General features: G+C 33.8%; 3 protein-coding genes and 1 pseudogene across 4 annotated transcripts in view; all 4 read left to right on the top strand.

Moving 5' to 3' along the window:
* The window catches only part of LOC112094535 (DNA repair protein UVH3), a 9955-nt gene extending 9770 nt beyond the window's left edge, over positions 1-185 (top strand). Inside the window, exon 19 of the mRNA XM_024175642.1 lies at positions 75-185. Coding sequence (XP_024031410.1) covers positions 75-185 — 111 coding nt within the window. The remainder of the gene's footprint in view (positions 1-74) is intronic.
* Positions 186-1108: 923 nt separating this feature from the next.
* Positions 1109-4754, top strand: LOC21391773 (annotated as a pseudogene).
* Positions 4755-6766: 2012 nt separating this feature from the next.
* Positions 6767-9393, top strand: LOC21391772 (WAT1-related protein At5g40240). Of its 2 annotated transcripts, none has more exons than XM_024175636.1 (7): positions 6767-6954; positions 7076-7138; positions 7302-7415; positions 7558-7810; positions 8603-8761; positions 8918-9012; positions 9151-9393. In XM_024175636.1, exons 1-7 carry the CDS (start codon positions 6767-6769, stop codon positions 9302-9304), a joined length of 1026 nt encoding a protein of 341 aa, XP_024031404.1. In that variant the 3' UTR covers positions 9305-9393. The 2 variants fall into 2 exon arrangements, with proteins under 2 accessions (XP_024031404.1, XP_024031403.1); XM_024175635.1 differs by having other exon boundaries at positions 8861-9012.
* Positions 9394-11143: 1750 nt separating this feature from the next.
* Positions 11144-12500, top strand: LOC21391771 (WAT1-related protein At5g40240). Its single transcript, XM_010113442.2, has 4 exons — positions 11144-11341; positions 11466-11624; positions 11730-11881; positions 11989-12500. The coding sequence occupies exons 1-4, from the start codon at positions 11144-11146 to the stop codon at positions 12059-12061; spliced, it is 582 nt and encodes a 193-aa protein (XP_010111744.2). The 3' UTR covers positions 12062-12500.
* The last annotated feature ends 399 nt before the right edge of the window (positions 12501-12899 follow it).

Below are 12899 nucleotides of genomic sequence, written 5' to 3'. Positions count from 1 at the left end.
GTGTAGGGCTGAAAGCGGCACATGTTTCTGAGCCAACTATGGATCAAGCGAAATCAATAACGAAAAATGACCAGTCCAAATCAGGTACTTCACTGCAAGAGAGTAAGATGGATAATACTCGGACAACTCCTGTGGGAGCTCTATGTGCCATGCCTCTTTTGAGAAAGAAGCGGAGGAAAGGCTGAAAATTTGCATGCAATTTGATGCGTGACAGTTTTGTGTATATACGTTATCCTTTTCACAACAGACCATGTATTTATCTATTTAGACACGTTTACTTTTAATATAGACGATGATTTGCATCTTTCTTTGAGCGGAATGATGATTGCCTAACCCATCTCCGTAAATGAAAATTTTAGTTGTTTATTTCTATCATTGCTGTCCACGCGAAGGTGCAATGAGAGAAGTACAATGATTGCCCTATTCTGTTTTAACATGAACGGCCTAGTAACTATTCATTTTATGCCATAGTGATTTACAAATACATAAAAAACCGAAAGTGGGTGCGTAGAATGACATATGTTGACTTGGAGAGGCTAGAGAAACCGAGGAATTAGACAGAAAGAGGGAGAGAGAGAGCAGAGGAAAATGGCAGGACGGAATTGGAAGAAAGAAGTTGGGCCATTCACAGCCATGGCCTCGGTAGAGTCTGCAACGGTGATCATAAATACCTTAATACAAAACAGCTACTCTGAAAGGGTTAAGCTACTTCGTTTTCGTTGCCTATTTTTACATTATAGGCACTCTTATTCTGCTCCCTCTTCCCTTTATATATCGCAGGTATATATAATAAGCAAAATACATATACATCCATACACACACACACACACACACACACACACATATATATACATATATATACATGCATGAAAAATGATGCACTTGTGTATTATTTGGAGATGCGCAGAAGTGAGCTTCCTTCTTTCAAGATGTCCGTCCTTTACAGAATCGTCGTTGTTGCACTTGTTGGGTATGGAACTAATACAGTTCAACAGAAGAGAATCCTATATTTCTTATGTGCAAAAGTGAAATGTTTCCTAAGAGAGGATTTTAGGCAATGTTTGTGCATAAAGGTATCAAATACAGTTCAACAACTCTTTCATCTGCTATGAACAATCTCACATCCACTCTTACTTTTGTACTGGCCGTCATTTTCAGGTTTTTTCTCATACTCATCAATTTCTTATACATACATACATACATATATATATATATATATACATATTATATAAACCAAACTGTGTTGTACCTTTGTTTTTTTCTTGTATTCTGTTGTCTTATCCAGAGTAAGATATTAGGTTTCTTTCATGCCTCTAAAAGGATGGAAAATCTGAAGCCGTGAAGCTCATCAACTCGTCTGAAAATCATAGGCACCATGCTTTCAATATCAGGTGCATTGATGGCAGTCTCCACAAGGGACCCACAATCATATCCTCTGCATCTTCATCACCTTCTCCACGGTCGCCTCCTTCACTTCAGTATCCTCTAGAAACAACACAAACAAATGGGATCACAGGAGGCCTTTTACTAGTTTTGCAAAGCCTTTTTAGCTCAATCTGGTACATCCTTCAGGTAACTTAAAATTCGGAAAATCTCTCCAAATGTCCCTGCGCAAAATAGTGTGTTCTGATTCACAATTTGTTGACAAGTTATTCATGAAAGCAATTACATTTTACTTCTTTCTAGTACTTGACAGACCCAGGTGATAGAAATGTACCCAGATGAGCAAATTGTGTCATCCATATATTTCCTATGCAAGACTATTATTGCCTTACCAATTTGCTTTATAGCGGAAGCAAAGTGGAGCCATTGGACAGTGAAGCCTGATATAGCATTGGTCACCATTGTAGTGTCAGTTAAGAAATTGTAAATTGGAATACGTATTAATAGTAAAGCATGCTGTTTAGTTTTACACTTACGTTCAACTGGTTAAGGATTTCTCAATATTTGTTGCGATCAGGGAGTCTTTGGTCCATCCTACGATGCATTGCTCAGTACAAGGGTAGTGCACTTGAAGGGCCCTCCTTATGCCTCAATCGAGACCACTTACGTAAGGGCCTCCTTTTCGTTTCCCTGGAAAAAAAAAGAAGAGAAATAAAAAATCAGCCAAAGAACTAGAATAAAAGATGACAGAAAGGCTAAATAAAAAAAAAATTACCTTCAACAACGTCTCTTTTGTTCTTTTGGCTGAAAGGCAAACTCTTTTTGTTTTTACTTGGAGTTGGAAAATGACTCTGCAATTAAAATTTTGTCAGAAGATTTAACACACAAAAAAAAGACTGAGAAGACGCTGACAACGTTTTCTACAATCCCGCTAACGTCTGCAAAAAAAAGGAGTGTATATATATACATGCATATCATTTATATATATATATATATCATATATATATATATATATATTAAAAGTTGGCTGCTGCTGTTGCCTGCTCCTTTCGCAGCGTAAGAGTGTAGCCTGCTGCTTTTACAGTGTAATAGTGTTTATATATATATATATATATATATGGATACATAAAAAAAAAGGAAGGAAGCAAGCACCTGGTATCTTCACAATCACCAAACGGCATACACACACGTGTGTATATATACACATAAGCCGTGGATGTGTGAGATTAAAAGTGGTGGTATCAGCCGTGGGTGTGCGTTTTACTGTATTGTGTGAGATATGAAGCTATGTATATATATGTCAACCACGTGAAGTAAAAAAAAAAAAGATTTTAATTCCTTTTGAGATCAGAAGATCAATAAAAATAAATCAGATCATAACAAATCTAACTCAAATGGTGGATTTGATTTTGAATTTTAAAATTCAAAAAAAAAAAAAAAACAAAGAAAAGAGAGAGAAAGAGGATAAATTTCAAAAAAATTCAGAATATTAAATATCCCAAAATTTAAAGTGCACAAATTGAGCCCCTCTATGGTCCTTTAGTTCAAAAGATGAGCCCATTGTCTCATAAAATCATATGGTGATTAAATACAATGTTCAAATCCCAAATTCAAATAAAAAAAAATCTCAACACCAAATTCAAAAAGGATCCTTTTAATTCCTCATAAGGTCATATACCGGGGAATTATCCAAATACAACTCTCAAATCCAAACTCTAAAGTAAAATTTCAAATCGAATTTTAAAACATCTTTGAATTCCTCCTATGGTCATATATCGAGGAATTCCCCAAAATCCAAATTCAAATTCAAGAACTACGATTGACTTGATTCCCTATGGGATACGTAGGCAACCTAAAAATTTAGGTGCAGTTGCAAGATCAAATTCGATTATGAATTCCTCCTATGGTCATGTATCGAGGAATCCTTCAAAATCTAAATTCAAAATTAAGAACTACGGTTGACTTGATTCCCTATCGGATACGTAGGCAACCTAAAATTTAGGTGCAGTTTCAAGATCAAATTCGATTATGAATTCCTCCTATGGTCATATATCGAGGAATTCCCCAAAATCCAAATTCAAATTCAAGAACTACGATTGACTTGATTCCCTATGGGATACGTAGGCAACCGAAAAATTTAGGTGCAGTTTCAAGGTCAAATTCGATTATGAATTCCTCCTATGGTCATATATCGAGGAATTCCCCAAAATCCAAATTCAAATTCAAGAACTACGATTGACTTGATTCCCTATAGGATACGTAGGCAACCTAAAAATTTAGGTGCAATTTCAAGATCAAATTCGATCTTGAATTCCCAAATCAAATTTCAAAGTGCGTAAATTCCTCCTAAGGTCATACACCGAGGAATTATCCAAATTTGTAAACCCAAAATTCGAACTACAAGTGGCTTGATCCCTTAACGGGTATGTAGGCAACTCGACAAAATTCACTGAGTTCAGCCGCAATTTTAAATCTACCCAAATTTCCCAAATTCACAAAAAAATAGTATTTACCGTTTTAATTGGAATCAAAAGGTTTTCTCTTGTACCATGGGATTGTAGTTAAGAGGTTATTCTTATAATCTTAAATAGGTCGAACTAAAAAATAATAAACTCCTATTCTAATTAAATCCTAGGATAGGTATTTTACTTCTTTCTAGTACTTGACAGACCCAGGTGATAGAAATGTACCCAGATGAGCAAATTGTGTCATCCATATATTTCCTATGCAAGACAATTATTGCCTGACCAATATGCTTTATAGCGGAAGCAAAATGGAGCCATTGGACAGTGAAGCCTGATAAAGCATTGGTCACCATTGTAGTGTCAGTAAGAAATTGTAAATTGGAATACGTATTAATAGTATAGCATGCTGTTTAGTTTTACATTTACGTTCAACTGGTTTAAGGATTTCTCAATATTTGTTGCGATCAGGGAGTCTTTGGTCCATCCTACAATTCTTTGCTCAGCACATGGGTGGTGCACTTGAAGGGCCCTCTTTATGCCTCAATCTTTAAGCCGTTTTCTATTGCCATCGCAGCTGCTTTCAGTGTCATATTCCTTGGCGATTCTCTTTTTCTTGGGAGGTATATAACCGTACCATTACCCTTACAAGTTGATTCTGAGGATTAGTTTCAAGATCACCAAAAGTACAGCCAATTTGCTATCTAATCTCAGACAACACATTTTCCAGTGTCCTTGGAGCAACGATACTGCTAGTTGGGTTTTTATGCCGTAATGTGGGGGAAAGCACAAGAAGAAGATAGCAAAGGTTGTGGGTTTGAGCCCTTGAGAGCCTCACCTGATGGGATGATGATCCCTCTTTTGCAAAGTAAAACGGTTGAAAATATAGAAAATAGCACACGGAGATGAGTACCGAGAGAGTTCTTGTTTTTGGTGATCCGTAATACAAATGCGACCTGATTAAAGTTGGTTAAACGTTAAGCGCCCCGTTTAATGTTCATTTATTCCATGAAAAATATAATGGAAATGCTTTACTATTGTGAATGATTCAGGAAGCTCGGAGTTTATGAAACTTAAGGGCTGTGTTGAACTTAAGGGCTATGTAATTTTAGTTTAAACTTGAATAATGTAAATCTTAAGTGAACATAAGCGTGCATGATGGACACTTTTGGTCCAAATTTCATTCTTCGACCAATCAGTGTTCATACAATACTATTTTGTACCCACCTTTCACGTTTGGCCGAAGAATGGTCAGTTAAACAAAGTGCAAAATTAAACCAAACTTTAAAACATGTTTGTCCCTTAACACCCACAAAAAAAAAAAAAGGTGCATCAAAGTCCAGTACGAGGTTTTTTTTTTCTCCCTCAATTATTCAAGGTTTTCTATGCATAATGCATGTAAGAGATGGAGTGAGGGAGGGGAAAAAAAAAAAAAAAAAAAAAAAAAACGAAACGAAACGAAAAAACAAGAGGAAAGAAGAATATGTTTCCATTGAACAACGTGCATGGAGGGATGGATGGTACACTATCTAATGAAAGAAGGGAAGAAGAAGAAGAAGAAGAAAGGGTGGGAAATTAACCATTTCCGATGTAATGGGAACAAAGCTTTTTCCTTAATGTACCATGGGACTGTAATTCTGTAAATATTATAAACTAGTTATTTCATAATAAAGTTCAAGATATATATATAACAAGTTACTCTAATTACAACTTTATAAAGTTCTGTATATATATATATATTACAATTTGCGTTAATTACAATAGAAATCTATGTTAATCAAATTCTAGTGCAAGTGAAAATTGTGTTGTGATTTCAAAAATAAAGTAATTGTGATGTGCAAAATAAATTTCAAATGACTATTTTTGTCCAACAGGTTCACGTTCATGTAATAATCTTGTCATTTTATACACATTTTGTTTTCGCTGTAAATTTTGTTTTCAATTATTCTTTATTACTTTTTCTATCAAATAACAAGATTAATCTTTGTTATATATATATATATATTAATTTAGGTAGTTCTGTTGGACAGCAGTATGAAATAGCACTCTCGTTACAAGATATTTATTTATTTCTATTAAAATACTCCACTACAAACGTTGCTACTAAACAAACCAATAATAATATGATTATAATATTCGTCCAGCGAAAAAGAATCCGATTATTATATTCTGTCTACAAGTAACCTACAGACAGTCCAATTATGTCATGGTACCTATGCTAATTGATTATTAAAATATGGTTAGGAGAAACGTAATTTGACTCTGCATTATAGAAGAAGATCCAAATATATATATATATATATATATATCGAGTAACAATGTGGCATGATGAAAACGTTTCTTGTATACGCGATCATTCATCTTTCATTATGATTAATCATTTATAATTATAGTTTATGTTACTCTTTATGTCACTCTCTACATTCATTATTTGACACGTGTATTTCACTGTCTTATTTTTTTTAAATAATAATATATTATTAGAATTTACGTATCAAAAAATAAAATTTAAAAGTGACAAAAAATGATGCTAGTATTTCTCCTCATCTCTATCGTATACTCCCTCCAACTAAATAATGTATTGGTCCTCTTCTCCTTCCCTTCTGATCTCTCCCCAACCAAACACACACTAGCGGTGATTCACAACTTGGCAGCATCTATTTTCTGAGCTATAATGGTTTCGTTTCGGTTATCTCGATGGATTAGGTTGTTTTATATCCTTGTTCAACGGCGAGGAACCTTTTTTTTCAAAGCTAAATATATTGTCCCATCATGGCATAATACTCAACGCTAGAAAATTCAAAAGAGTAATGTGACCGTCACGTAATTTAAACCAAAGATGCTTCACCAACTAGAGAATTAGAAGAAAAAAGTCTTTTAAAGACCGAGTGAGGCTAGAGAGATCAGGAAGGGAAGGAAAGATGGCAGGCTGCGGTCGTAAAGAAATTGTGCCGTTCGCAGCCATGGCCGCCGTAGAGTTGGCCGCGGTCGGCGTAAATACTTTTTACAAAGCAGCCACTTTGGAAGGGCTGAGCTACTTTGTCTTTGTCGCATACTCTTATGTTTTAGGTACTCTTGTTCTGCTTCCTCTTCCCTTCATATTTCCAAGGTAAATAAATATATAAATATACCTCTCTTGATCTCCTTCTCATTAAAGCTTTATAATCACAAGTATTTTTCACTTAATCCATATAATAAATGATAGTGGGTTATATTTGAATTTGGTGCAGGAGGGAACTTCGTTCTTTTGAGCTGTCTTTTTTCTTAAAAATTGTCCTTTTGGGACTAATTGGGTATGGAGATATATATCACTGAAATCCATTATAATTTGATCACGTGATTTAATTTAAGGAAAAACAAAAAGAACGAAAAGAGACTTCTATTTTCCTTATCATGTAGACAACAACTTTTTCTTTTCTTATTCATTTATTCATTCTTTTTTGTTTTGTAAGGCAGGTTTACATGCAGCATATGTGGATGTAAAGGTATAGAATACAGTTCTCCAACTCTTGCCTCAGCTGTCAGTAACATTACACCGGCTTTTACTTTCATATTGGCTATCATTTTCAGGTCTTTTCCTCCCCCATTTTTTTTTTTTTTATACATTTTTTATGTTTGTTATGTGCATATAAAGAATTTTATCATCATTGTCATTATTATTATTATTATTATTATTATTATTATTATTATTATTTGTTATTGCCTCGTAAAGGATGGAGAATCTGGATCTTAGAAGTTCAGTGACTCGTATCAAAATCATAGGCACCTTATTTTCATTATCTGGCGCATTGGTAGCAGTTATCTACAAGGGTCCTATAATTTTCTCCTCTTCATCTTCATTTCCTCCTCAATCATTATCCCTGGGCCTTCAATATTCTTCCGAAACATCAAAAAGGAATCGGGTCCTAGGAGGCCTTTTAATAGCTTCCCAATGCCTTCTCTCCTCAATCTGGTACATTCTTCAGGTAACTTGTTCAAAATACTAGGTCCAGAGTCCGGGTGAGTACATTAAAAATTTCATTAGATTTCACACACAAGTAAGAAGTTTTACAAATTATAAAGTGGGACAAATATAAAATTTCGGATTTCAAGGACGATAAGCTACAAATTTTATTAGATTTCACATATAAAGTTAAAAGGAAAAAAAAAAAGTTAAGGCGGGGTAGCGATCTACTCTCTGCTGTATGACTAAGTCTATACAACCTAGACGTGTGATACTTAGAGATATGTTATAAATCCATATATTCTGAGTTTGATTCATATTAAAAGGATTGCCAGACTTTTTGACGGATGAGACTTTATGGGGGGTTTTAGTACTGGAATCACGGTTTTTGTTTAAACCAGTGTTTGTTTATAAAAAGTAAAAAGTGGTTCTGGTTCGACCCAACAAAATTCATGTTTGGTATGAGAATTCGTACCATAATTTGAATCATGATTCGTGGCTCGCTACAGTATTTTATTTTACAAAAAACACACGTAAATTGAGAATGATTTTAAATCATAGTTCTGCATCCGTGAACCAAACGTTCAGTTATAGTTCTGATTTTAGAACCATCCCTAATTATAGTTCTGGTTTCAGAACGATAATTTAGACCCAAAATTATGAATCATAATTCTGATTTTAAAACCAAAATTAAAATTACATTAGTTTAAATCCTCGTACGAAACGGAGCCTAGAATGTTAACTGTGGGTTCTAATTAGTTTTGCGGCAAAGTTCAAGTTGTTACATATCAATGGACTAACTATTTCTTGACAGACCCAGGTGATGAAAACGTACCCAGATACAAAAATTGTGGTGCCTGTGTACTTTCTGTGCGCCTCAACTATTGCAGTACCAGTATGCCTTATAGCAGAACCAAAATTGAGCGCTTGGACATTGAAGCCTAAGATATCATTGATCACTGTTGTATTATCAGTAAGAAACTAAATTTATTATGGTGTTACATAATAACTCATGATCAAGCTATTGGATATATACGTGCAATTGGTCGTGGTTTATTTTTATTTTTTTTAGGGATTTTTTGGTTCATCTTTCTGCACATTACTGCTCACGTGGGGGCTTCACTTGAAGGGACCTCTCTATATCTCTATCTTCCGGCCATTTTCTATTGCCATTGCTGCGTTTGTTGGCGTCATATTCCTTGGTGATGATCTCTTCCTTGGAAGGTAATATTATAACGAACTGCCCAATTACTCCATTCTTTTATCCAAATTGTATGTTTTTTTTTTTTTTGGATTACTTCCAAGATTATATATAAAGAAGAATTACTGTTGATTTTCCTTTTTCTAATGCCCACTTTCTAGTGTCGTCGGAGCAATTATACTACTACTTGGGTTTTATGCTGTGATATGGGGAAAAGCACAAGAAGAAGATGTCAAGGATTGTGCCTCTTCAATATCTCATGGGAAGATCCCTTTGTTGCAGAGTCATAGAGTTGAAGATATGGAGAATAAATAGCACACTAAACAAATGAATTATGTAATTATTGTGTATTTATCTCTCTAAACACGGTCAATGCAGACGATCTTTCAATTTTCATTTGGTGAAACAGGAAAAGAATGAAAAAAAAGGAGATGAAGATGAAATGATTTTTTTTTTTTTTTTTTTTTTTTTTTTTTTTTTTTGGTGTGGCACTGTAAATATATTTTGTTATTTTAATTTAGGTCGTTTGGTTGGACAGTAGTAAGAAAGTAATGGCACTTTTGTTACAAGATATTTAGGGGTTGTTCTTTTATATTTTTGAGTTACAGTGATTTGAGTAATTATTTTGAGTTAAGTTTGAGTTATAACTTGAATTGAAGTTGTAACTTAAGTTTGTGTTTGAATGTGCACATTTGAGTTATGATTTGAATTGAGAATCTTTTTGAGTTTGTATTTGGGTGGGTCAAAATTTAAATTTGTATTTAGATAGTATTTTAATAAAAACTCAATGGTAATGAAAAATTTTAATATGGTATATGGGTGGAGTTTTATTCATCTTTTCGTTGTAAATGTATAGAAAAAAAATCATCTCAATTAGAATTAAAATGAAAACGTTATGACATTTTTAAGAATAGAAAAAATACTATTCATTAATTTGAGTTTGAGTTTCTGAACTCAAGTTGAAGAGAAAATTTGAACTCAAGTTTAGTCCCAAACTCGAGTTTAAATTCGAGTTCAAACTCGAGTTTAAACTCAAATTTTATGAAAGAACATGAACTTAAATAAAATTATAACTCCAGTTCAAACTTTTTCTGAGTTTTATTCTAAAAGAATAACTCCTTATTTATTTCTATTAAAATAGTCCACTCCAACGTTGCTTCTAATCAAAGCAACAATATGATTATAATATTCGTCCGGCGAAAAAAAAAGAAGATTATTATGTTCTGTTTAAAAGAATAGCTTACCGACAGTACAATTATATCATAGTACCTTTGCTAGTATATTAAAAAATGGTTAAGAGAAATGTAACTGACGCTGCATAAGAAAAAAAAAAAAGGTGTAATAATGGCCACCTAGTAAAAAAGCAGAAAATTACAAAAATAACAATTATTTTTCATAATTTTATTATTCATGCCATTAAAAAATATTCTACTAGAATATGAAACGTATTCTTATGAAACACAAAAACTGATGGCGTAAATAATAAATTTAAAATTGATAGTAGAAATAAAATATAATGTTATCTTTCTATGGCATTCTTGAAAATTTTCCAAAAAAATGTTCATTAGATAACATCATAGTTATAATTTTATATTATCAAATAGGTCATAGGTCTCCATTAAACAAGGGCATAATCCGCCAGTGCACCTAATTTTTTTCTTAAATAAAAAATGTCATTTTTTCACATTACTTATTTCTTTTCTAGGTAGTGAAAGGTGTGATTAGAGTACCAACATAATCACGTGATTTGTGAAAAATAATGGCGTTCCGGCAACTTAATTGTCTTAGTGCCATGGTCAATTTCCTCTTTTTTATTTTTATTTTTTTTCCAAATACAGATGATGGAAAGTCTTCATAGCTGAGTCACACAAATGGTAAACGTCAGCTCAAATTGATGGCCATTCACAACTATGCAGCGTTTTTTGAGCTATTATTGGTTTGATTTTGGTTTTATACGTATGCTATAGATACATGGACGGTGGATTAGGTGGTTTTGTATCCTCATCCAACGGCGAGAAACTCTTGTTGCAAAGCTATGTAAATATTGTCACATCATCAATATCATAATCAATGCCAGAAAATATTGTCACATCATCAAGGATTGAAAATCTGAATCCGTGAAGCTCATCAACTCGTCTGAAAATCATAGGCACCATGCTTTCAATATCAGGTGCATTGATGGCCGTTCTCTACAAGGGACCCACAATCATATCCTCTGCATCTTCATCACCTTCTCCACGGTCGCCTCCTTCACTTCAGTATCCTCTAGAAACAACACAAACAAATGGGATCACAGGAGGCCTTTTACTAGTTTTGCAAAGCCTTTTTAGCTCAATCTGGTACATCCTTCAGGTAACTTAAAATTCGGAAAATCTCTCCAAATGTCCCTGCGCAAAATAGTGTGTTCTGATTCACAAATTGTTGACAAGTTATTCATGAAAGCAATTACATTTTACTTCTTTCTAGTACTTGACAGACCCAGGTGATAGAGATGTACCCAGATGAGCAAATTGTGTCATCCATATATTTCCTATGCAAGACTATTATTGCCTTACCAATTTGCTTTATAGCGGAAGCAAAGTGGAGCCATTGGACAGTGAAGCCTGATAAAGCATTGGTCACCATTGTAGTGTCAGTAAGAAATTGTAAATTGGAATACGTATTAATAGTATAGCATGCTGTTTAGTTTTACATTTACGTTCAACTGGTTTAAGGATTTCTCAATATTTGTTGCGATCAGGGAGTCTTTGGTCCATCCTACGATGCTTTGCTCAGCACATGGGTGGTGCACTTGAAGGGCCCTCCTTATGCCTCAATCTTTAAGCCGTTTTCTATTGCCATCGCAGCTGCTTTCAGTGTCATATTCCTTGGCGATTCTCTTTTTCTTGGGAGGTATATAACCGTACCATTACTCTTACAAGTTGATTCTGAGGATTAGTTTCAAGATCATCAAAAGTACAGTCAATTTGCTATCTAATCTCAGACAACACATTTTCCAGTGTCCTTGGAGCAACGATACTGCTAGTTGGGGTTTTATCCCGTAATGTGGGGGAAAGCACAAGAAGAAGATAGCAAAGGTTGTGGGTTTGAGCCCTTGAGAGCCTCACCTGATGGGATGATGACCCCTCTTTTGCAGAGTAAAACGGTTGAAAATATAGAAAATAGCACACGGAGATGAGTGCCGAGAGAGTTCTTGTTTTTGGTGATCCGTAATACAAATGCGACCTGATTAAAGTTGGTTAAGCGTTAAGCGCCCCGTTTAAAGTTCATTTATTCCATGAAAAATATAATGGAAATGCTTTACTATTGTGAATGATTCAGGAAGTTCGGAGTTCATGAAACTTAAGGGCTGTGTTGAACGTTAAAGATCTGTATGTAATTTTAGTTTAAACTTGAATTATGTAAATCTTAAGTCAACATAAGCGTGCATGGAGGGATGGATGGAACTCTATCTATGAAAGAAGGGAAGAAGAAGAAGAAAGGGTGGGAAATTAACCATTTCCGATGTAATGGCAACAAAGCTTTTTCCTTAATGTACCAAGGGACTGTAATTCTTTATATATTATAAACTAGTTATTTCATAAAAAAGTTCAAGATATATATAACAAGTTACTCTAATTACAACTTTATAAAGTTCTGTATATATATTACAATTTGCGTTAATTACAATAGAAATCTATCTTAATCAAATTCTAGTGCAAGTGAAAATTGTGTTGTGTTTTCAAAAATAAAGTAATTATGATGTGCAAAATAAATTTCAAATGACTATTTTTGTTCAACAGGTTCAAGTTCATGTAATAATCTTGTCATTTTATACACATTTTGTTTATGCTGTAAATTTTGTTTTCAATTATTCTTTATTATTTTTTCTACCAAATAACAAGATTAGTCTTTGTTATATATTATATAT

Source organism: Morus notabilis, unplaced genomic scaffold, assembly GCF_000414095.1.
Source record: "Morus notabilis unplaced genomic scaffold, ASM41409v2 Scaffold1008, whole genome shotgun sequence".
NCBI lineage: Eukaryota > Viridiplantae > Streptophyta > Magnoliopsida > Rosales > Moraceae > Morus > Morus notabilis.
The sequence above is the reverse complement of the archived record's forward strand: the minus strand, read 5'-3'. Positions and strand labels throughout refer to the sequence as shown.